At 34.9% G+C, this 24,300-nt stretch overlaps 5 protein-coding genes, 1 long non-coding RNA gene and 1 other non-coding gene across 11 annotated transcripts; 2 read left to right on the top strand and 5 right to left on the bottom strand.

Moving 5' to 3' along the window:
- Positions 1-74: 74 nt before the first annotated feature.
- Positions 75-10,039, bottom strand: Dpp10 (Dipeptidyl peptidase 10). 2 transcript variants are annotated; one of them, XM_066747340.1, is made up of 16 exons: positions 9,786-10,039; positions 6,586-6,744; positions 5,961-6,113; positions 5,749-5,876; positions 5,456-5,667; positions 5,175-5,338; positions 5,007-5,110; positions 4,811-4,931; positions 4,484-4,719; positions 4,099-4,388; positions 2,226-2,395; positions 1,995-2,137; positions 1,721-1,915; positions 1,434-1,594; positions 1,148-1,359; positions 75-1,045 (listed from the first exon to the last, which is right to left on the bottom strand). In XM_066747340.1, exons 1-16 carry the CDS (start codon positions 9,816-9,818, stop codon positions 902-904), a joined length of 2,625 nt encoding a protein of 874 aa, XP_066603437.1. In that variant the 5' UTR covers positions 9,819-10,039; the 3' UTR covers positions 75-901. The 2 variants fall into 2 exon arrangements, with proteins under 2 accessions (XP_066603437.1, XP_066603435.1); XM_066747338.1 differs by having other exon boundaries at positions 6,586-6,747; positions 9,786-10,037.
- Positions 10,040-10,666: 627 nt separating this feature from the next.
- On the top strand, positions 10,667-10,859 carry LOC136772212 (U2 spliceosomal RNA). The gene has a single exon (XR_010822421.1). It is a non-coding gene; the product is annotated as a U2 spliceosomal RNA (small nuclear RNA).
- Positions 10,692-12,923, top strand: LOC136785582 (uncharacterized). Its single transcript, XR_010824692.1, has 3 exons — positions 10,692-11,103; positions 12,522-12,697; positions 12,792-12,923. It is a non-coding gene; the product is annotated as an uncharacterized lncRNA (long non-coding RNA).
- Positions 11,118-13,529, bottom strand: LOC136785578 (putative inositol monophosphatase 3). 3 transcript variants are annotated; one of them, XM_066746693.1, is made up of 6 exons: positions 13,274-13,529; positions 12,729-12,980; positions 12,499-12,659; positions 12,310-12,434; positions 11,875-12,045; positions 11,118-11,802 (listed from the first exon to the last, which is right to left on the bottom strand). In XM_066746693.1, the coding sequence occupies exons 1-6, from the start codon at positions 13,515-13,517 to the stop codon at positions 11,664-11,666; spliced, it is 1,092 nt and encodes a 363-aa protein (XP_066602790.1). In that variant the 5' UTR covers positions 13,518-13,529; the 3' UTR covers positions 11,118-11,663. The 3 variants fall into 3 exon arrangements, 2 of the variants coding, with proteins under 2 accessions (XP_066602790.1, XP_066602791.1); XM_066746694.1 differs by having other exon boundaries at positions 11,875-11,974; positions 12,317-12,434; XR_010824691.1 differs by having other exon boundaries at positions 11,754-11,802; positions 12,317-12,434.
- A 68-nt stretch (positions 13,530-13,597) lies between these two features.
- On the bottom strand, positions 13,598-16,728 carry LOC136785581 (ubiquitin-conjugating enzyme E2 W). Its single transcript, XM_066746697.1, has 4 exons — positions 15,748-16,728; positions 15,047-15,397; positions 14,910-14,985; positions 13,598-14,839 (listed from the first exon to the last, which is right to left on the bottom strand). Exons 1-4 carry the CDS (start codon positions 15,769-15,771, stop codon positions 14,826-14,828), a joined length of 465 nt encoding a protein of 154 aa, XP_066602794.1. The 5' UTR covers positions 15,772-16,728; the 3' UTR covers positions 13,598-14,825.
- A 105-nt stretch (positions 16,729-16,833) lies between these two features.
- Clc (clathrin light chain) lies at positions 16,834-20,367 on the bottom strand. Of its 2 annotated transcripts, XM_066746695.1 has the most exons (8): positions 19,629-20,367; positions 18,853-19,074; positions 18,413-18,566; positions 18,269-18,343; positions 18,109-18,198; positions 17,931-18,042; positions 17,777-17,788; positions 16,834-17,186 (listed from the first exon to the last, which is right to left on the bottom strand). In XM_066746695.1, exons 3-8 carry the CDS (start codon positions 18,561-18,563, stop codon positions 17,006-17,008), a joined length of 621 nt encoding a protein of 206 aa, XP_066602792.1. In that variant the 5' UTR covers positions 18,564-18,566; positions 18,853-19,074; positions 19,629-20,367; the 3' UTR covers positions 16,834-17,005. The 2 variants fall into 2 exon arrangements, with proteins under 2 accessions (XP_066602792.1, XP_066602793.1); XM_066746696.1 differs by lacking the exon at positions 17,777-17,788.
- Positions 20,368-20,765: 398 nt separating this feature from the next.
- Fkbp39 (FK506-binding protein 39kD) lies at positions 20,766-22,749 on the bottom strand. Its single transcript, XM_066746692.1, has 4 exons — positions 22,479-22,749; positions 22,110-22,199; positions 21,064-22,006; positions 20,766-20,991 (listed from the first exon to the last, which is right to left on the bottom strand). Exons 1-4 carry the CDS (start codon positions 22,486-22,488, stop codon positions 20,910-20,912), a joined length of 1,125 nt encoding a protein of 374 aa, XP_066602789.1. The 5' UTR covers positions 22,489-22,749; the 3' UTR covers positions 20,766-20,909.
- Between the last annotated feature and the right edge of the window lie 1,551 nt (positions 22,750-24,300).

The following is a 24,300-nucleotide window of genomic DNA, read 5'->3' as shown; positions in this document are numbered from 1 at the left end:
ATGTTATTATACAAAGAATACGAGATAGCTGCTCATGTAGTTTGTAAGGTTAAAGTATCGACTCGTTAATAATGCTCAGTTGCAAAATATCTTTAATTGTGTTACATATGTATATTCGAATAATAATTAATAATCGCTCAATCAATTAAGCTCAGGTTGACTTTGCAACAAGGAAAATGTCAACCCTTCGCTGTTGCCATTATAATTTCTAATTAGTTATTAGACTGTTGAATAGTTTATACAATAATAATCTCAGAAATAGAATATAATCTAATTATTTATACGTACTACCTGTGCCTCATTGTTGTTATTATTGTTATTATTATTATAATCATTAATATTTCATTTACAACAGTGCATCGATAATATAGTATTAAGTATTATTTTTTTAGACGTGAATAAATAAAACTTGAAAATACTCTCTCTTTTCTTTTATTATTATTTGTATTTCACTCACTAGCTCTTTAAGTATTCTATGAATATCAATTGGTAGGAGTGTGAAAGAATTTTACGCACATATTTATAAATTACTCTATTAAAAAGAACACAATTCGGAGATGTTCGTGTCGCGCATTTCTTCTCATTCACACATATTCGCAACAGTTATTTTTTATCTTTCTTTTTCATATTTAAAGATTTCTTTCAGACAATCTGTCTTTTTGGCAATTTTTCAAGAATTAGTCGCCTCGAGAATGGAATATAATTTTCTGAAAATACCTCTCACGAACATTTTATTTCGTTTCTTATTTACTCCACCTGTATCTCTCTCTCTCTCTCTCTCTCTCTCTCTCTCCCTTGCTTCTCAGATCTTTGCATCATCTTTCTCCCATCGCGTACTATACTTATTGTTCGTTCTGCTTACTTTTACCATATCTGTACATTATAAACTCGCTACTCTTCATTAAGGTCCGGTACCACCACTTCCCAGGCCAGCTTTCGAGTCAGCAGGTACTTGCTTTTGGAAACAATCGTCGAAAAATTGAGACATTGATAAGTAGAGGTGACCTCTGACCCCAGTCAGTGCATGACTCATATCTGGATAGACCTATAAGATCCCAAACGTGTTAAAAATTCATCGAGTTTAATCCTTTTAACCAACTATATATATATATATATATAGTATGAATATTTTATGCATTATACGTACCTGCTGCCTGAATAAGATTCCTTTCTTAGCAAGATGACGAGCAAGCGCCATTGAATGCTGAAACTGTACATTATCATCGGCAGTCCCGTGGACCAAATAAAACATTTTATTGCGTAGATTTTCAATCTTATTATAAACATCGGACTCGATGTATCCTTTGTAATTAGACGTGATGTTTGGCAGACCCATGTACCTCTCAGCATAGGCGGAATCTTAAGAAGAAAATATGATATTTATATAATTAAAGCAGAAGCGAGTGAGAAAACAAATAATAAAGTTGTGTTACCGTATAATTTCCAAGATACCACAGGCGCCACGCTAATTCCACATTGGAAGACATCTTGCTCGGGATTAGCAAGGGCTAGCGCGGCAACGAATCCACCGTAACTCCAACCCCATACAGCCACTCGCCTCTTGTCGATGAAATGAAGGGAATCTCGCAAGTATCTGAAAATCAAACGATTCTCATCAGCTCCCTCTCCCTCTCTCTCTTCCTCTGCACAGTACGCATGCATATATACCATTCGTTGGTATAATATAAAAAGCATAAAAACCACAACGAAATGGACTTACTCCGTAACTTCAAGCTGATCGTTCACTTCGACCGTACCAAGTCTGTAGTAAACTTCGTGAAGCAGTTTGTATCCCTGACCACCACTTCCCCTCCCATCGATTTGCGCTACGATCACGTTCTTTCTACTCGCCAGATACGCGTTCCAATCGACCTTGAACACGTCCGTTACCAATTGCGAGCCTGGAGCGCCGTACCTGAAGAAAAACCACAAGAGCCTCCTTCGTTCATGCTCCTATTTCGCAACTTTTTTTCCACCGTTTATCGCAAACTTACACTTCGACGATCAGAGGATATTTCGTGATCTCTTCCTCTCTGAGACTCGGCGGTAAATGCAGCCTAACTTGAGCGTTGTAGCCTCCGCTTATCTGAACCGGGAAAGTTTTCACCTGAGGAAGAGCTATCTCGTTCATTCTCTCCTGAATCACAATCAGGGATTCTGTGAGATTTTTTTTTCTTTCGATACTTTTTCTCTTTTATTATTATTAACATTATTATTATACGAACCCTGAGCAACGTGTTATTCTGCAGCAAGGCGATGAAGCGAGGGGTGGGAATTTCCGTCTTGTAAAGAGCAACGGTGGGCACTCCAGGCCCGAGACACTCCAGTACGAAGTAATCCAGGCCGTCCCTCGGGAAGATAGCGTTATGATACTGGCAGGGTGGCTCGCCAACTTCTGCAAAAAGTACTCGTTCCTCGATAAAAAAAACTTTTACTTCCCTTATCGAAAGGACTCTTGACACTGTATTTTCGAATACGAAAACAATCCCAGCGCGAGATTGGATGGATTTCCTTCCTCGCACCCTCGCCCCCTCATAAATCCCCTTCTTATGCTTTACACAGTCTACCTTTTGCTCCTTCTCTCCTCTTCCGATAAAGATCAATGCCACTCACGTACATCTTTCTCCATCTCTTAAGGCAATTTTATATCCTCCCCTCCAATTTCGCACTTGACTTCCCACATGCATTCTCTCTATCATCTATTTTTGGCCGATCGATTTTTAAACGCATGCTGCTTCTTCAACTGTCTAATATAATGCTTTTGAAAGAAATGATAAACTTTGATCAATCAGTCGGTAGAAAATTTGCCAATCACTGAAAATCGAATGAAAAAGAGCAGAAAGTACAGAGACTAGCATGCTTGAAGTAAAATGAAACATGATTAATCGACATTTTTTCCGTTGATCGTCCGAGTGATACTAGCCAAGAAAAACACACAAACACACAGAGCACACCACGATATAGCTAGATTCGTAGGAAAAGATTTATATCATTATATATATAGATATTCGATATTACATTAAGTAGTTTAATTTGCTAAAAGTTGGAGGGTTAAAGATCTCTGGGATTTTGAATGATATACTGGAGGTATGTAGAGTGAAATGTATTGTAATATGTTGATATTAGAGGAGGAAGTAGAAGAATAGGAATGAAGAGACTGGTGTGCACTAACAGAAAATGTATGATTGCATACCGTCTATGCCTGTTCAACTGGGTTGACAGCGTCCGTCTTTTAGTCAGCAGTTATGTACAAGGCAGCAAGAAAATGGTACACGAAGATAATGGTACAAGAAGAGGGCTCTGCATTCAGGAATGCCGCAGCTTCGGGCAAAGCTTCACTTTTTTTTGCCTCTCCTGGGTCCCCAAAAAACTCTGTTAAGAATATTTTTTATCTACTGCAGTAGATCTTGCACGTGTGTGTCTGTTTTTATAATTCACCCTAATCTCTTCGACATGAATTTTCCTCCCTCCTGATCGGATCTCTAAGCGCGTTTTGTCTAACCATCGAATTCCAAATATCGATCATTGTGTAAAGATCAATGTTTCGATATGTGAGAGAGCATAAAAAAGTCTAGTGGTATTATAGGCGTTAGAAGTAAAAAAACGGATAATAATGAGAGCATAAGCTTGATTAATCCGTTCTACGGCATTCAGGTGTTAAATGCTAATGTTGCTCTACCTACTAAAGAAGTGTAAAATTAGTGGAAAAGTTGCAATTTCTCGTCATGCAGCATCCGTTACAAGAGGTCAAAGTTATACTATAAAAATGAAACTTCTCAACTTTTACGCTAATACCATGCCAAGCTATCAGAATTTATCAAGATTTTGGATACGAATCTCCAGGTGTACTATATACTTTATTAATTTGTTCAATACCTATACAGTGTTAATATAAACTGGTGTGCTGGGTGTGTCTACCGTGTGTCTTTGCGTTTTACTTCAATAACACGCTATAAAAGTGAGACTAGAGTTCAATCTTATTTGAAGAGAAAAACAGTGGGTGGGGGTTCTAAAAGCTTAATAAGTTTTATGCAAGTTCGAATAAAAATATTGTTTCGGGTATAAGTGGTGAAGAGGAGATTGTAGTGGATTACTCACTGGCATTGGATTTCTTTCTCCTGTCTTTCCTCTTTCTAGGTCTCTCGGGGCTCTCAGTTTCAGTTTTCACCTCCTCCGGCTCGTGCCAGTCAGTTTTTTCCGCCCACTCGCCATGCTTCGAGGTTGCATGGGACTCATTTTCCACGAAACTGCCATCGTTCAGTTTCGGCACCGCGCTGCAAGTGATGCAAACCGGTGGATACAGCGACGTGCCTACTTCCGGCAGAACCGAGCTCACGCGATACAAATGTCTCTGTGACGGACGCTGAGCGGGTATTCCTATGAAATATCTAGCAGGCAAAGAAGAGATAACACAATCAAGTAATACCGTTCGGTCGATCGAAACGACAACTTGTAGCGGCCATCGCTGCTTTGGCAAACTCACATCGTATTATTCGTTTGATCCCACGCCAAGATTCTGCTAACCTCGAATTTTCCATGAGTCAACGGAACCACCTGTTTCCTGAGAATGTTGACCCAAACTATGTGCTTGTAATAGCCGGCAGGGCCATCCTTCACAGGACTAATAGCGATATAGCTACTGCCATTGGTAGCAAATAGGGGAGCTTCCGGTGGGGTGTCGACCCAGCCACGATCTTCGCCCGATATTCTTTGTATTTCCTGCGCATCGTTTACGAACAATACATTTCTCGAGGAACTCTCTTTCTCCCTCTTCTCCCCCCCCCCCTCCTGTGTTTACTTTTTTACCAACCTGACAATGCCACATAGGACTCTTGCAAATCGTAACGATCGACAGATTTTGAGCTCGAGTAAGCCAGGTTATGCAAACTTCCGTCAAGGACAACCAGGAAGCAGTGGTGAAGTAGTGGTCGCTATTAAAAAAATTAAATCAAATGATATAATTAAATTTCATGAGATTGTCCATAATTTACGAAAATTATACTTACACGTGCTCGATCATCGGGGGTGGTTTCACAGCCCTGGTACGAATATTCTTAGGATCAGCAAGATCAGCCACGAACAGCTTCACTGTCGGATTCGGCGTTCCTGGCTGGCTCGATTGGAAGAATATTGCAGTAGAACATAGAAATTTTGTGGAAATAGAATTGATTTACCTTGGGATACCTCAAAGAACGAATATCGGGATAGAGAGCTTTGTTGCCCTCGCCGAACCATGAAATATGCATTTCTTCAACGAGAGAGTCGTTGAAGGACGCGTACAGCATCATGTGACCATCCGGAGATACCCAAACAGCTTCCGCACTGTAGAGTACTTCCTCTGGGGAAATTGCAATTTAATTAAATGGGAAACAATGGAGGAAATAAAAAAATAAATCAAGAGAATATAATTTTTATAAATGATAGAAAATAGAATAAGGTATAGCATTCATCTTACCTTCGTACAACCAATCCGGAAGTCCGTTGGACACGATCCCAGGTATGGCTGTATCTGTCACGCGATATCCAGTATTGCTGAGTGGACCAGTTCTATAATAAATATCGTAGTCCTGTACCATGACTAGTCCATGACCACGCGGTGTCCATTGTGCCAAGAGCAGGTATGGATGAACGTCCTTTTCAGGATGAGGAGTCAACGGGATAGTCTCCCTAATAATTTATATATTTAATCGGTCAAAACTATTCTTCTCTCCTGTATCATCTCTATCTATTTCACAAAATAATCTTTACCTGGTATTAACATCGTAAACCGTGTATTGCGCCAGGTACGAGTAACGGAACAGCTTCTTCACATTCTGAGCCAACAGCAAGTACTTGTGATCCGGTGACAAGGAGAACTTTGTAGGATTCAATCTTCTCTGTGTGTAGGCGTGGGTGCAGAATTATCGTGAAAGGCTTTCTTTATATTGGATTGTGAATTTATCAGGTTAGATCCAACTTACGAAAATTTCATTGGGCATTAATGCTCGGGACGTGACATTGGGATCCCCAGCATCCAACAGAGATATTCCACCCAAGACGTCTCGATAACATATGTGTCGTGCGCTCACCCAGGATCCATTGAATAATAAAGGATACAGCTCCCCCGAAAGGACCTGTTCGTATACCAACCATTGAAAATCAATGTCATGTTGGATAGAACGTTAATCGTCTTTATAAGAAAGAAAATTATTCCAATCTATACGAGAGTTCTCATCCTTTTCGAAGCTTTCGTCACCTTGACCCAGCTGCACTGCACCAGGCATCAAGCAAGTGCAAAGAAAAAGTGATAATCGCTTATAGCATCGATACTACGAGAGAAGTGCTCTTATTAACCCTTGCACGTATTTTTCTAGTCCCCTTATCACGATGCTACCCCCTCCCCTCTACCTTCCTTACTCTATCGGATCTTTAAAGCTCTCTAAAGTGCCTGAAAAAAGCTTCGCTTCTCTACTGGAGATGTAATACATATATATATATATACTTATATATAATATATCAATCATAAATCAGAGTGATTTTTTTTTTTACTCTAAAAAATGCTCTTATAATTATAAAGTATAAACGAATGCAAGTTATATGACTGACCTCCGACAACCTTAGACGAGCACCTTTGATCCTGGGTCCTTCTTCGGGGGGTGTAAGTAGAGCGACGGAAGTGACGATCAACGCAAGGACAGCGACGATCACCAGCAACGCTATCAGAATTCCACGCCAGTTCCGCTGATTCGGATTAGCTGAAACTAGCTCCTAACACGATGGTTTGTACTAACGCAACTGTCAAACTTCTACTGTTGTCATTTCATGTCAATCGCAAATCCACCAATCACAAGCTGCTCTGACCCCTTTAATATTTCTCTACTCGACCCAAGACTCTACGTACCTTCAATTTATGTAAAATCAATATGTCATCTCTTCTCTCCTTGACTGTTTTCCCTCAGTACTTTCGTACTCTTGAAACATTTAGTTCTCTCTCTCCCTTATTTCTTACGTATAGACAATTTTGTCGCTGTTTTCAAGGTCGTATTAATAAACAATTAGGCGCTAGCTATAATGGACGAGCAAAGGTCGCCAATGATATTAATAAAGTCTTGGAGGAATATAAACATCGACGATAATAGCTTCGATTAAAAATGAGGCTACCTTCGTCGCGCTACTCTCGTTGGTCGGAGAACCAAATGGACCGTGCTTGGATAGGGTAAAAGGGCACAGAATAGAAAAACACTCTTGAATAGTAAAAAAATATCGATGGGTGTCTAGAATGCCTATTTTTATAAATAAGTAATTAATCTTGAGAGACGGATGAAAATGTAAAAAAACTAATACCACATCTTCGAGAAAAGTTTCAGTAAGTTTACAAATTCTATGTCTAATGGTCGAGGGTACGTGTCTATTCTCATTTGCCTCGAGCTTTTCAAGCCCTTAACATATTTCAACCTTGAAGCCCTCGCAAGAGTCACAAAAAACTTCCTAAATTTATCTTTTTAACCGGATGATAACATCAAATTGCGGCAGCGTCATGCAATCAAGCTATGTTGCTGAAGACTTTGAGCAGGAAAAACGGAATCGTCTTGTAGTTTTACGATAAAAACGCGAAGATGATTGTTATAGTGGAAAATCGATCTTGCGGGAGTTCAAGTGGCCCTATTGAGGTCTGGGCTTGAAACAGTCGAGGGTGAAAGGAGAGAGTGAGATGGGGAGGGAAGGGGGGGAGGGGGAGAGAAACAGCCACATGGATTAATCCAAGACAGAGTTGGGAGTTTGTTTTGGACACGTGTCTGTCAGATAAAGCGGCCGAATATTGTATTCCTGTGGCAAGTTGAGTCGAGTTAGTCTGCTAGTAGATGTAGTCGTAGCCGAAATCGATAGAGGGCCAGTGCCAGTAGGGCGCTGTACGTCCGCAGCTTTTGCGTGAATGCACGCGTTCCTCAAATCTCTCTTTATCTCTCCACCCTGTCTTTCTGATCCGACCACCCCCTCCTACTCTAGCATCCTACATTTCGAGAAAAAAAAGCGGGTCATTTTCATCTTTATTCCCCCTCCCCCGAGGTTCACGCTAAAAGCTAAAAGCTTTTAGCCATTTGCAATCTGCCAAGTAAACAGTGGAGACTTTGTTTCTCCCTCTCTCTCTCTCATTCAGTTTCTCTTTCGTAAACCTTACGCTAAAGATACTTTGACGCATAAGTCAGCTCGGATGGCAGTATACGTTACATTTAATATGTACCAGTATATTTACAGAGACTTCCGGTAGCGGAGGAGAACTGGTCTTATGTAATATACAGAGTTTCCCGCGATTTTTGGGGGGAAATGGCGTATGATTTAACGGGGTAAATATTTATCATAAAAGTCTATGTGCTGGTATTGATGAGTGACTGTGCTTTGACGTTAATAGCGCTCCACGGCTGACCGACATCATTCAAAACCTTAACAAAAGCTTCCACGGAGAAACAACCGAGTTATAACACAGTGCCTCTTTCAACTTCATCTAGCAAACTATGAAAAACGGGGTTCTAAAGAATTTACGGTCTCGTGCATCCTTCTTCATTTAGATTAGAAAATAGGGAAATATTACTATGCCCCTACCGATAAACACACTAATCGGCTATTTATTGCCAAATTTCAGTGCTTTATGAATCTGCGATAAAAAGCAATGTTTTGGCAGAGAAAATAATGACGCCACTTGCATGAATTCTTCGAGCTGCCGGATAATATCAGTGGGGAGCAGTTTTGCACAGGAAAAGTTTTCAGACTGGATGAAACTTGTGGAGCTTATTGTTCAATTATTACAGACAACAAAGAGCTCTTGAAATAAACTAGTTTCTTTCCGCAGTTTGCTGATGCAGCATTATACGTGTACACAGTGTATCACACAATGCAGTAACATTACTTGTTGCTCGTATAGCTTTCACCTCTATCAAGTTGTTTATTGATTCCATAAATATTGCATTCCATAGTAACGATTTTGACACAAACTGCAGCAGACGATATCACGCAAGCTTACATGTTCAGTCAGTCCGTCCGGGCAAACAGAATTTTTACAGCTCAACAGTACCCAGGTCACTCTTAACTGGCTGGGGAAAGAGTTTCAATTTTCCGCGGCCCTTTTTATCACCATGGAAGAAGATTAATGTTAGGGGAAGAAATGGATGAGATCAAATATTGAAATATTCCAATCCGCAATAGCAATAATTATTGTCATGGTGGAACTTGTAAATAATGAGCTGGTACTTTATTGATTGTACAAACGAATCGTACTTCAGCACATTTAATGGGAGGATAGGACGAGGGTACGATGGATGAGAAGATGTAAGCCATCAATCAAACTCATAATTTTCCAGAATACGTGTATATTGAATTTTATTCATTCATAAAAAATAAACAGACGAGGGAGAGCTATCGATTGGATTTCGAAGGATGGAGCGTAAATTGAATAAAAATGTAACTGGATGAAAGAAAGAAAAACAAACATGATGATGATGATGGTAGTGCCGTTAACGGCTTTAATTTATTGAAGTAGGAACGTGTGTGTGTGTGTGTGTGTGTGTGAAAATGTAGAATATATTAAAATATATACACAAGAATTTGTGAGCTATATTATAAAGTCAAGTTAGATTAATATAATTATGAGTGATCTGTCAACGAGAGCAAACAAATATAGCAAAAATAACGATTTTGAGATATAGTGTGACATTTGGAAAATCTGACGCGGATTTGTGATTGGCGGGCGCGTGTTATTTTGTTGTTTAATGTTTTTTGGCGGTTGCCGCTGTATCGGACGGGACAATTACCTCGTCGTCGTAAATGTTATCGTGATCTGCCATCAGGGAATTGAGTCAGGCAGGTCCTCGCCTTTGGTGCTGGTACTAGCTGGTTTCGTTTTATCCCATTCGAGGCTCCGGTGTAGTTGGACGCGTCTCAAATCGACTACCTCGACGCACCGAGCTCTTCCACCGGACCGTCCCGGACCACCTCCAGCCTGCGGATTTTTGGTACTGAGCAAAGATATTCCCTGGTGATGCTGCGCCCGGAGTCTGCGCCGTTCCAACACTGCGCAATGCAGCCAGTGCGATGCCTCATTCCGATTTCCAATAGAAAACCTCTAATATTTAACTTCCCCAATTCATATCATCTGACAGAGTTCTTCTTACTAACCCACAATTGCTGAAGCCTTCATCAACGCTTTTTATTGTTAGCAATCTCTTGAATCAGTTCTTTACCGACTTTATAGTAGGAAAAAATAAAAATTTTCACTTTATCTGATATTCCATAAGACCCTCGCGTTCCAAATATTTGTTCAACAATAATACATTTTTTAATTATTTCTACTAAGCAATGTAATTATATATGTAAATTGCTTTTAAATTTTTCATTTACTTTAAAAACATTTTTAAAACTCTTTGAAATTCTAATGTGACAAAACTATTCCTTTTTTTATTTATACAATTTTTTTATTAACTTCGGATTGTTCTAATATTGTTTCAATTATCAGTTAAATGTAATATGTTCGAATTATAAGTGGATCGAATTTTTACATTAGAGAGCTATCCCCCTCCAAGGTAAAACAGAAGTTTAGCTCTCCGCCGCTAGATGGCCATTGAAATTAAAGCTTCTCTCGAGTGTAATATGTATCTTCCAAAGGAATAAAAGAGCTACCAAATTCTGGTTCGGCATCGCTTCTCGGCCTCTATGGCTAAGATCAAAGTGTAGTATCTGTTCTTATCAGCTTAATATCTGATACTCTTCCTATAAGGGAGTCAGTATATTAACAATATTTTTGTGAGTTGGCGGGTAACCGGGGCTTGCTCCGACCCCGCTACGGGTCATCCTGGCATTGCAGTGCCGCCAGGCTTGGCCCAAATAATCATTCAAACATAAGTATTTTTAAAGCAGTATCTTGTAAAAGAGATAACTTTAAGCTTGAGTTTCTTTTAAAGACACAACTTTAAACTTGGGTTATCAGAGTTGTATGCAGCATGCAGAAACCGAAATATTTTTAGCTTTTGGCAGAGGCAATAATAATTGTGGACATCCGTCGAGAAATTCCTTTTAAACTAATGCTACCACTAGGGATACATACTACTAGGATCAATTCGACCAAGTATCCAAGTAAGCTTAACTCAGATAAGGTCTGATTTAAATTGTTATGTCTCCTTATATTAAATATACCACAAACGAAGTCAAACTTGAGCTAAAGTGGTATAATTCGTATAACGGGAGCTATACCAATTTAAGTTGGACTTGAATTTAGCTTACATACCCTGCTTGTGGCCAAATTGACTTTCAGATAAAATTGTTGGACCCAAGAGTAACAGCCAAAAACGTGCATCAGTCATTACTCCCTCAACAGTTGCTCGGCTAAATGTCACAATTGATTTTTTTAGATTAAGTTCTTTTGTCTCTTTTATTATAGAAGAGAGGGGTAAATGCGAACGTAATTTGAAGAGTTCATTTTAGGTAACTTAAACATAATAGAGACACAATATTCATATGTATTGATATAATTATATAAGTTATATAAAGTATAAAACAATTATCAACTACTTATTCTATCTTTATAACAAATTATGGAAGTTATGTACATAAAATAGCTTAAATACTTTATGATAAGGGACAATTTGCAATTATTGTGCATGATATACCAGTATAGTGTTTAAAGAAGTATTCTATTAGACATTGGAAAATTTGTCTAGATACCACTTATGATCACTTATTGTAGCTAAAAGACCAGAATTTAGTAATTTGTTGTCAGTTGGTCCAAAATTTATAGAACGATCGTCTAATGTTGTGATTGTACCACCAAGAGCGCTGTAACATAAATTAATCAGCAATGATTTAGACGTAAGTAATTACTTGTACAATTTAAATTTTACGACATACCTAAGAATGGCCGCACCAGCACAAATATCCCATTTTTTAATTGCCGTTACATGAACGTAAGCAGTAACATTTCCTGTTGCCACTTCCAAAAATTTATAGCCTAATAATTTAAAACATATAATATATATATATATATATATATATATATATACACCGCATGCACGCGCGCGTCTGTGAGTACGAGTAAAAAATCATGAATGAATGAAACTATACCAAATAAAATATCATTTACCACTTTGCAATCTAGGTTAAAAGCAATTAACATCATATATTTAAAAAAAAATGTTAAAAATTGTTCACTTTTAACAATCACAGTTAGACCTGCAGTATTCAGCATTAAATTAGAAAGCTTAAAATAATTATTGTTATATATAATTCTTAAAAATCATCTAAACTGGAAAATGGTAAAATTTTATAATTATATTTTAAAAATACATTTTACCAGCACCAGCAGCAGATACAATCTGAATGTTTTCCCCAAATGCAATTTTAGAAATATTGTAAACGTGTCCAGCATGTGAACGAGATACTATTAGAGTTGGCATTTTATCACTTTCTTGCTGCAAAATCACAAGCAATTAAATTATTATTAAAATAAAATATTAATGCATATCTGCAACTTACTTTTGGTATGTTTTGTAAATTAGAAGATTCACCATGCTTGGTCCAAGTCCAGTAAAGACTACAATTTGGTTTCAATTCAAATGGTTTATAAATAACACCTATCACAGGTATGCCTTTCACAGCAACACAGACCATCGTGGTTACATATTTTAAAAGATTTTCTACAAAATGGATATAAGTGAAACAGAAGATTTTTATTGTAAATATTAATTCAAATTTTTAAACTTTACCAGTAAATTCTTTGGTTGCATCTAAAGGATCAATCCAAACTGTAACATCCTTTATGTTAACAGTTTCATCATTTCCTGTTTTATAAAAATTCACCATATCAGTAATACTTCTCAAATCTGGAATGGATACACGATCACAGCCCTTAGATGCTTCTTCAGATATTACAGCTACTCCAGGAAACGCTTGCTTTAAAGAGTGATACATTGCACAATGTGACCTGTAGTCTGCTGCAGTTACTGGGTCATTAATACCTGAAAATATTGATATAATTTACAAAATAAAATCAAATAAAAACTTATAATCTTATTATTAAATCATTAAAGTGATGTTGAAATGCCAAATATTTTCATGATGTCAGATATATATTTACATATTGTTTTTTCATGTACTGTTGCACTAGTGTATACTAATTAAATAAGATACTATGAGAGGAAAAATGTTTAAAACACATGTTTGTCTCATTTCAACTAATTGCATCGATTCAACCGTGCTATGGAAAAAAAATATCTAATATATAAATATAACCTCAAAATACTAGGATTACCTTCTTTAGTTTTTCCTTTACTTTCTACATCAAGTTTAAATCCATCGTGAACAGAAATGATTTCGGCACCTCCAATTTCAGCAGCTTTTATTGCACCAGCAAGAAGTAATTTTAAAGAAATACGTTCGCCATTGGCTAAACTTGTGTAGGAATTACGAGTCGAATATAAGTATATAAAGCATAACAAGGCTGCAGCACCGCAAAATAATATTCTTTTAGTGCGAATACTCGTTCGGACATGCATTTTACAAATTTGCAAAATAATTTTAAGTTACGAAAAGTATTCTATTAAGTTATTGTATACCACTACATTTTTTTAGGTTGAATGTACTACAGGAGTAAGTTTTTATCATTCTTGGAATTGTTTTGAATAATATTTAGAGTAAATAAAGATCAAAGTTCGAATTTTTACTTTCCATTTATATAGATAAACAAACGGATTAATGTACAAATAATCAACAATTTAGCTCGATGACAATTGGAACTGGAAGTTAAATGCTAATCAGCTGTTATTGACGTTTTTAGTTTTCCTGTTTTGGTAGTTGGCCACCTGACTTACTAGGCTCTTCTGTTCTTGCGACTGTTGGCAACTAATCCGCTTTATCCGACAATGAACATGCGATTTACAATGCGACATGCATAATAAAGAAAAACAAGATTTGAAAAAATAACACCTACTTAAATAATTGTCCTCACATAAAACGAATTTATTAATTCTGATACTGAAATCATCAAGTCTTTAATAAATAAGCGTTATAGTATATAATGTGTTACTCTAATGATATAATAATAAAAGATTTAATTGGATTTAACACAATATTAAGGATAAGAAATGCTACGTACACTTCATTACCATATCACTACATACATAAAACCTATTTTCCGATACGAAGCTAGTTTAGCTGTTTAACTAAAAAACATTTTTGTCTCGCTAAAAGCTGCTGAATATTATCATAATTGTACTAAAACAATTTTCATGGTTGTTTTATTGTAAAAATAATTCAGTATGATTTGTAGTGATATTATTTTAATAACATTAACTGAAATTGCAATTGAAACAAATAGTAGTTTTTGCTGAAAATTTTTTCTCACCCTTTTATAAGAAACAAAATGTGCAGCTGTCCATTAAGATAAATGCGACACGCGATTAAAATAAAATGCTAATGCAATTTCTATAACATACTAAAAAGAACCATTTTATGGCAGGGCTGTACCTCAGAAACATTTAACTTCCCTATACCTCAATCTTTCATTTAACATCGAAGCTTCTCAGCTCCTACATAATTTACTTACTATTTCAACCTATTAATCATATATGATAATACTCTCATAATTTATAACTGAACCATTCTCACATTTACAATGCCTCTTTTATTAGAAAGTATGTTGCAGCCTTTCAATTTTCTATCAATCATTCCTACAATATGATAAATTCAGTTGGTTAATTTCTTTTCTTTCATGTTTATTTTTCCTTCTTAGAGAAAACGAAGTCCACTTGGTCCAACAATGCGTTTTCATCGTCATGTTGATAGTTACTGCTTAGTTATCCACATTAAACACTGTCATCTTCAAAATAGGAATGATTAATATTTATTAATATTTAAGTATAACACATCTGTAAGGTAAACAAACTTACCATGGTACCACCATTTTGTTTTCTTTGGATTTTTATTACACGTTTTGACATACAATGAATTATCTGGTGGCCTCTTCTACAATAATAAAAGTTTTATTGTACTTAAATTAGGACTGCCTATAAGCTGATTGATTTACCTTTTCTTTGCAACTGCTCAACATTGAAACAATGCTAAGACAGACACTTTGTACACTCAGTGCTGGTGACCAATCGTCTGTTAATATAGATAAACAGATATGTCCGTTGCTATAAACATGAGGATGCACAGGAATGTTCCCACCAATAAATGTTACTTCTGGGGAGTCGAATGGATATTTAGAGCTAAATTTAAATTGAAGTTGAAAGTTTTCTCCTTCGTACAGAGTGCCTTTAGCACCTTCCATATGAACGATCCATTGTGTCAAGTTTTGACCAGCCAAATCACCATCGACATGAACCCCAGGTGGCGGCTCACGTATTAATGACATTAGCTCTTTCTGAAGCCGACGCTACAAGTAACATAAAAATAGTCTCGTTTTTCCAAAAAACTTGATTTTCGAATTTTCAGCTTTATTTATTAGCATAAATAATTTGTATTAATTTGCTACTAACAATAAGATGAATAACCTCTTAGTCATTGCTACTTTTGAAATGTATGAGATAAATAATACAAATTTTATGCGAGAAATAAAGAAAACCTGTCAGAATTGCCAATTGTTAACGAATTTTCTATTGGAAATTATTCTTAATCAGTTAATACTAATTAACGGTTTTCGCGATATACATAGTTTACAAAAAGAAATAAAGAAGCTACAATTTAGCTTAAATTTGAAACTTTGAGCAATAAAATAAATCTTACTTTTGATGGGGACATTGCCGCCATTGTTATTAAATCGTTGTCCACTGAAAAACATAACCACTGTTCATTGCAAAATTTATTTGCTATTCGACTTCAATGTATCCTTGTTTCACTCATGTAATTTAAGCTAGATTGGCTGCATAACATTTTCAAACGACAAAACCATTTTTTCCGTGATTAAATCTTGATTTGTATAACAGCACAATACTAAAAGTACGGATTCGTCGGACAAAGATTTGACAGCCAGCCAACCATCCAAATTCCCCAAGCAGCAAGAACGAAGCACAATCAGGCGCACTCAACAGTTGTAACTTGCAATAAGTTGCAAGGCAAGCACCCTGAACGGCCTGAACGCCCTGAAGCACTTTCAGGGACGCAAGCAGGTCGCGCAACAACTTGGTGAGCGTTACCAAGTTTAGTTTTCAGAAGTGCTCAAATGTTCTAAACGCTTAACCTTAGGTTGACTCAGGAAGGCTCAGGTCAAAACCACAAGAACTAGTCAAAAGATATGAATTATCAACTGTGGATTGTGGATGTGAAAGACGAGCACTGACGAGCACAGACAACAAAACGTGTCTACGAGTCGTAGACCGTTTGTTGATTTTTAAGATTGGCGTTTTAGATGAATCTATGAGTCAGGCCAAAGCTATCTTCAATTTAGTTGTGAAGGTATGCAACTATGCAAGACTCAAGAGTAATGCTAACAGTGTGCAGTGCAGCACACATAATACTTGCTGTGTGTAATATGTGTATAACGTATTTTTTTTTCTTCGAGTTTAAGGAATATATTCTCCTATTGGTCCGCTACTTCACTATTAAGATGTAGCGCTACTTATGTAAATAAAAATGTGTATATATGTATGTATGTATATGTGTTGATATTTGGTATACACGTTAGTACTGCCATCTACTATGTATTAAATAATGCGGAAAATCATTGCTAAAAGAAATAGCTCTTTTTACATCGTATTTTTCTAATTGCTTCCAAAATAATTTACCATAATTATTTTTTAATAATTTAAAAAAAATAACATTGAATATTAATAATTAATTACGCTTAACTTAAAATAATTTCTATTGTTGCCATTATTAATCATTAATAATCTTTATTTATAATATTATATATTTCATGTTAACAGAACATTATTATTCTCCTTTTGATATTATATTTTTAACCGTTATACATTGTTTATTTTACTATTTATCAGAAATGATAATTGTAAAATCAATCGCTCAAAAATAAGGTTATAAAGAGTAATCAAACATTGAGGGGTGCAGGAGGTGTCTGTTTTAATTGTAATATAATAGAACGCATTCGAGAAACATCTTTCGATGTGCGGGAAGATTTGGGGTTGAAGTCGCACAATTTCGCTATTCTTTCCCATTCGGTCCCAGGCTCAACTTCGTCATCCTCCGCTACAAATTGCTTTTCTGCATTCCTAATAATGAAAAATTATAATACACGATGCAATACCATGCAATATTCAAGCACAGTAATGTAATAAGGAATTAATGTCAATATTTAAAGTGCATATAAAAAATTATATTTGCATGTTGAATAAAGCTTATTAACTTAACTATTGTTGAAACTTTTAATTGTGAAAAATGGCATAATAAAAAAGCATAGCTTTTAATCTTCAATAAAGAAATTATTTTTAAAATTAGCTTCCATTGACTCTATCATGCTTTTCAGTTGCTACATTCAATAGAAGTAGCAGCTATGAAATTGCTACAACAATGCTCAGTATAATTAGACGATTAGAAAAAGCACTACCTAATTGACAGATTATATATCATTATTTCAATAACTGCTTTTTTTACTGAATGCAATCAAGTATATGTATTTGGAGAATCTCTCTATTTTATGAACATCAATATAAGCTAATGATTTTATTTAATAACTGATAATAGTTAATATTTTATATCTTCAGTGTGGAGTTTTAAACCATAAAATATTGTACTTGCTCATTAAGCTATACAGCATTATATTCTTATTACATGCAAATTTACAAACTTTGTTTAAACTTACTTGGCTGATTCCCTAGGAAGCAGAATAAATAAATCATTTTTGACAATATATAAATATAAATAACAAATATGTAAAATATAATATAAAGATAAGTATACAATATATTTAATGAATGATCCATATATGAACAATTAATGTACATAAAAAAAAATACCTGTTTGTTGCCTTTGTTTTACTAATAGCTTCTGTATGGTGTTTATACCATTCTTCTAATTCCTTCTTAGCCGACTCTCTCCATTCTTCCTTTTTCTTTTCTTCCTCTGCATCTGTAAAATTGAAAGGTTGTTTAAAATAACCGCTTGTATAATCAATTAAAGATTATAGATTTTTACCCTTTTGTTCTAGACGAGCTTTTTGTTCTTCTCTCCACTTCAAAATCTTTTCTGGTTCTTCTTTTACAGGTAGTGATGACACTGGAGTTTCTAAAAATTAATAATTCCTTTAGTATACAGTACAATATATCTTATTAACTTGGGTATAAAATACATCTACCTGTTATTGATGGTACTTGATTTTCCAACTGTCCAATAGCATCATTTGTTTCTGTATTAACCTCATTATCCTCTCCTATAAATATTGTATCTTATGATCCACATATTAAATTAAAAGTATGTATTATTAATCGTCTTATCATACCATTTCCCCTAGTAGACGAAGCTAGGGATGTATTATATACTGGTGGAATTTCATCTTCTAGACCAGCTAACTGGTCCTGTTCTCTTGCAAGAAACTCTGCTGCTGGATCAACTTCAGACACATTAACAAAATTATCTCCAAATGCATCCATTTTCTATAAATTTAATCAAAAACAGGTTAGCTTGACAGTAAGATTGAAATAATTTATATAATATTAAAGAAATGTTTAGGCTAAATGTACTATTTTAAAACGAATAGTTTTCAATTCAACATTTACTAAATAATATCAGAGGTTATGTATAATTACTAATAGAACTTAGTTTTTCATATAAGATAAAACAATTGAATATAGCGATTTTAATTCTTTAAAGATACTAATGACCGATTTTTCAGAATAGTTAAAAATGCGTACAATGAAATAAAAAAGATATTAAACTTACTGCACTATTGAATTTCCTTCTTAACAAATTCAGAAATTAACCTTATGATTAATTACTATCAGCAGATACACCCCCAGGAAATCACCTTTCGAAATTTCGTTAAATGTCAACTCAACTATATTGCCAGTTGTCAACGTCGATATCACAAATTTCCTGTGGTTCACAAATTCATCCTTTCCAGCCCTATCGAATCGAACGAGTTGCGGGCGTGCGGCTAGCGGGCTAGAACATAGGCAACCAATGGCAACTTTGCGATTACAAATGCAAACTGCCGACCGAGTTCCATTTACAAAACGGTCAGAAATTTTGGGAGTTTTACAGTAATTCCAATTAACCTAAAAATTCATATAATCGAATAACACAAATGGTATATGTATATATTTCATATGTTACACACAACTGCGGCACACTATGCTGGATTTCGTGCTAGAATGCTTGCTAGATTTGTGAAGACCAATGAGATTATTATATTTAATTCACAACTGAATCATCATTGGTCTTCACAATTCTAGCAAGCATATTCTAGCATGAAATCCAGCATAGTGTGCCGTAGGCTTTATCTCTGAGCTAAAGCCGAAATCAGACGATGCTTTTTCTCGTGCTGGATTATTACTTGCTGAATTGAAATATTGTTTGCTGATTGGTTATAATAATGCAAATATCCAATCAGCAGTCATCATTCTAAATTCAGCAAGCAATCCAGCACGAGAAAAAGCATCGTCTGATTTCGGCTTAAGATAGTATCTAGCTGACACTCAGCAGTCAGCAGTCCTCACTGCTAAGAAAAATATATGCTTCTGATTGGGCAATTTTAATTGATTAACCAATCATAGGCATATTTTCTTTAACTGATGAAAGCGCTAAGTATCGGAACCAATAAATATTTTGCTCTAACTTCGTGCCAGTCCGTGCACAACTGCATACGCACACCTTACCAGTAAATATTAAAAAAAATGTGCAATTTCATACAACATACGTAATAATACATACAAATTTCCATAAATAACTACAAAATTTACCGGTAGATAGTGCTGATAATATGCATATACACTACTACACATTCTTACCTTGATGTTACACAAACGGAATCGTCGGAACCAATAGACCGTTTTCTAAGTTTCTAACTAGCCTAAAAATTGACATAGTGCAACACTAATCGAAACCGAACTCATTACAATTATATCAAGTTTATTATCAACTTTTCATCCACCGTGAGAATTACAGCACCTAGGCACAAAGTGCAAGAATGAAGTTAAATAACAGACGAATAGTCAAATAATAGACTTTTGTTTTAATTAAATACACAATTAATACGTATTAGGAAATTATATCACAGTATCCTATACAATCGAACAATAGATTGAATAAATACGGTCAACTGCCTTAGTAGCGATTTACAAAAAGAGATAGATAATTGATTGTGAAGGTTAACAGACATTGGAACCTATTTACTGCAGCCATTTTTAATTATAAAGCTTGAACTGTACTAATAATATTTAACAGATATAATAATTGGTAATTAATACCACACACTTAATTTTAATAATAAGCATTTAAGAAACTTGTTTTCCCAAAAATAACTTAAAAAAAATTACTGCTTTCTAGGTTAAAGTATCAAAATGGTGTGTATTCCATGTGTAGCTATTCCTATATTTCTAATAATTTGGAGGTTTCTCATTCAACCTATAATTTCGAAAATATGGCAGTTCAAAAATAAAGATAATGCCAGCAAGGAAGAGCCACCTCAGTTAGTAAAAGAATGTAGTAATGGTACCTGCAACCTTTCTTGGAAAACTAAAAACCAAGACCTGAAATGTGACTAATCTTAGATTAAAATATTATTAAACTTCAGAACAATTAACATGTAATACAATTCATAAAAAATACAAGCACTTATTTTATAAAAAAATAAGTTCTTAGAAAATCTTTATTTTTTTTCTCTCAATCAATATTAAAAGTAACCATTTATCATGTTTTGTATATACACAAGCATGATAGTTTTAAACTAGAAGATGAAAGTATACTTATAACCTGAGAACTATAGTAAACTAAGTATTTTAATGAATATTTTTAAGTTCAACGTCAAAAATAAGAGTACTATTTGGGGGTATTACTGGAGGTGATCCTTTGGCGCCATACCTGAAATGAACAAATTTTGTATTAATATTAGCAAAAATGTATTGGTTACAAAACCATAAGAAAATAACTTACGCCATCCCTGGTGGAATTGTAATTTTTCGCTTTCCACCAACTTTCATACCAGCAATAGCAAGATCCCAACCCTTAATTACCTCTCCTTTACCCAGTCGGAACTTAAAACCTTCTCCATGTGTTGTAGCATCAAACTTCTTCCCATTTTTTAATCTACCAATATAATAAACAGAAACGAATTTTCCTGCTTTCGCTGGTGCTCCATTACCAATCTTGGTTTCTTCTATTTGTATACCTCCTTCAATAACTCTCTTTTTCTGCTCCTGCTTATTATTTATCTGGTTTTGCTGTTGTTCAGGTTTGCTTTTCTTATCTTTTTTGGTCTTCTGTTCTAATTTTGCTTCTTTTCCATTAAGTAAGTTTTTCTTATCTTGTTTCTGTTTTTGCTGTTGCTTAATTTTCTCTTGTTTCTGAGTTTTAGTAGCTTTCTTTTCTTCTTGTTCTTCCTCTTCTTCACTATCATCCTCTTCCTCCTCTTCATTAATACTATCAATATCTTCTTCCAAATCATCATTAGTCATAAATGAAGTCTCTTCTGCACTTGATTCCTCTGTACTTGATTCTTCTGAATCATTATCATCATCCAAATCCTCAAGTTCATTTTTCACAGAATGTTCTTGCTTTTGTCGCTTTATTTTTCTGTCATCTTTTGGTGGTACTGCTTGTTTTCTTTTACATTGTTGGCCAATAAGTTGTGGAATTATTTCCTCATCTTCTTCATCCTCTTCCTCTTCTTCTAATTCATCTAAATCTAAATCATCATCTTCAATCAAATAACCAGTTAAATGCACATAAGCATGGCCATTACATGTAAATGCTATCTTTGTTCCTTTCTGAAAGTTTAAATCTAACGGCACCTGGCAACTGGAGTTTCTATTTAAGGTACAAAGTAGATAATTCCTTGTATCGAAACACAGCATCACTTGTACTGCTTTATCATCACCTAGAACATTATATACATCATAATTAAATTACAAGAATGAAAAGAAAGATAAATTATTTTAAATGCTTTTCATATGCTTTTTTTAATTTATAAAACTATTTACTTGTTGTTGTGAGGTCTAAACTTGCCATGGATACATGGAATGATTTTTCCACAGTTTGCGTGTACCTTTTATTAGGTTCCATTATTAGTCCTATGAAAAGGAAAGAATAAATATTTAACAGATATGATAAAGTCTAAAACTATATATATATATGACTTTTGTTCTTTTTCAATAATTATGAAATAAAAATGATATAAAAACCAATTAACATTATTTTTAAATTGTTTATAATATTACAAAGCCATGATATTGCAAGCAGTATTAAAATTATCAAATATTTCGCGACCACATGGCGACGCTATACCACGGTGTATCATGCCGGTGTTTTACATAAATATGAACTATTAAATGATTTCAATAATATCTTACCCCAAAACATCTTGATATTTCTATGTTTTGACTGGAAAATATCAAAATTATTACTCCTAATTAGTTTATTTTCTAATGATAACCAGTAGCAAAATCCAAGCCAGTATTCTTAATTCTCGACAGTTACAGCACCTAGAACTTAAAGTCTGCTTAGCCACTTAGATAAAGGTAGTGGTAAATCTGATGAGGAGAGAAGATCAGTATAGGTAACAATTGTGTTCATGGTAGTGTTTCTCAATTCTCATTCGTTTCCTCAATTCAATGTTCCGTTGTCCGCGTCCGCGGCCCTACAATAGTTATATGTACATATGTACATAGCCACACATGCCACCCAACGGTACAGTCGGAAATTCAATGCTAACAACTTAAAAAAATGAAGTTAAAAAATCAGTTTTCATGCCGGGCAGTTGAAAAGTTAAATAATCTGAATGAAGGTTGGAATAATTATTTCAAGATGACTCATTTTCAAGTATAACTGCTCATTATCTGGTGCGAAAACTGCTTTTTTAACTCCAATTGTTTAAGTTGCTAGCATTGAATTTCCGACTGTACCGTTGGCCCTAAACTAAACATGTATAGTTTGTGTGACATTAAATATAAGTTTTCAGTATTCGCACTTCACAGTTAATGTCGGAACGCAGCCCACATACTTATAGTGATTACAAACAAGAGTCAACGGATTTGAACCACACCGCCGATTCAAAAATTTAAATTGTACGGAACTTCACACTCTTTAAATAGTTTAAATAAATTTTACTTTTCTTTCACTCAAAATTAACTAATCGTAGAACTAAACAAATTATATAAATGTATATGATTGGTTAATTTCAAGAAAAATGTTCATGTAAAGTAAAGTTTTAAAATTTGATCTGGCTGTAGTGTACATAACATACGGTGCACCATGAGAAATTGAATGGTCGACCTTTCACACACTCACACACACACAGTTAACTTCACTCCGTAAATATACATTCTCTGCGAAATTCAAAGACGGCGATCAATTTTCCACGCACGCAGTGTCTACACTCTATACACACACACTATTAAGGGTGAACCCTAGTCGGGTTAACTTAACCCAGAGTTAAAGTGGTATAGTTAATGTTACGGGAACTATACCACTTTAACTCTGGGTTAAGTTAACCCGACTTGGGCCCGGTTTCACAAGCCTTGTTTAAACTGGATTAAGTTAATTTTGCTATATTTTATGTCACATAGAATATAGCATAATTAACTTAATCCAGTTTAAACATGTCTTGTGGAATCGGGCCTTGGTAGGGTTCATCCTAAAAAAACCTGTAAAGAGCTTCAGTAATCAGTCGTTTACAGATGACCTGAGCTTGGTAAATTTCGTTACACGTCAGATATACGCGGGAACTATAAATAATTGTGTCAAAAGCAATCATTTTTAACAGAACATCATTTATTATAATATGCAGATGTTTTAAAATATTTTAATTAAACTTTCGTAGGACTCGGCCTTTTAACAAAGAGAGTTACCTATAATTAAATAGAGAAAAGAATATATATCACGCTTATTTTGAATTATTAAAATTTTATTATTCATAAATTATTGTTGAAATCTTAAAATTTAAGCTTTTCTTACGTAAATTCAGTTTAATTATACGTTATCGTTACATATTTTAATAAATTAAAAATTTTTGCTGATTTGACTAGTCTTTATTTTCACCATTTAACACAATAACTTACTAACGTAGTTTCTTTTTCCGGTGTGAGTTTGATACGGTAAGATTTTATTATTGCATTTACAATGTAAAATCAGTCATTTTCTTAAGAATCTTATGTTTTTAACCCATTATTTGTA

The sequence above is a fragment of the Prorops nasuta genome, unplaced genomic scaffold (genome assembly GCF_024137725.1).
Source record: "Prorops nasuta isolate Cenicafe-Biocafe unplaced genomic scaffold, Cenicafe_Pnas_1.2 PNAS00003, whole genome shotgun sequence".
In the NCBI taxonomy this organism is placed as follows: Eukaryota; Metazoa; Arthropoda; class Insecta; order Hymenoptera; family Bethylidae; genus Prorops; species Prorops nasuta.
Note: the sequence above shows the minus strand (reverse complement) of the source record. Positions and strands in the feature narration are given on the sequence as shown.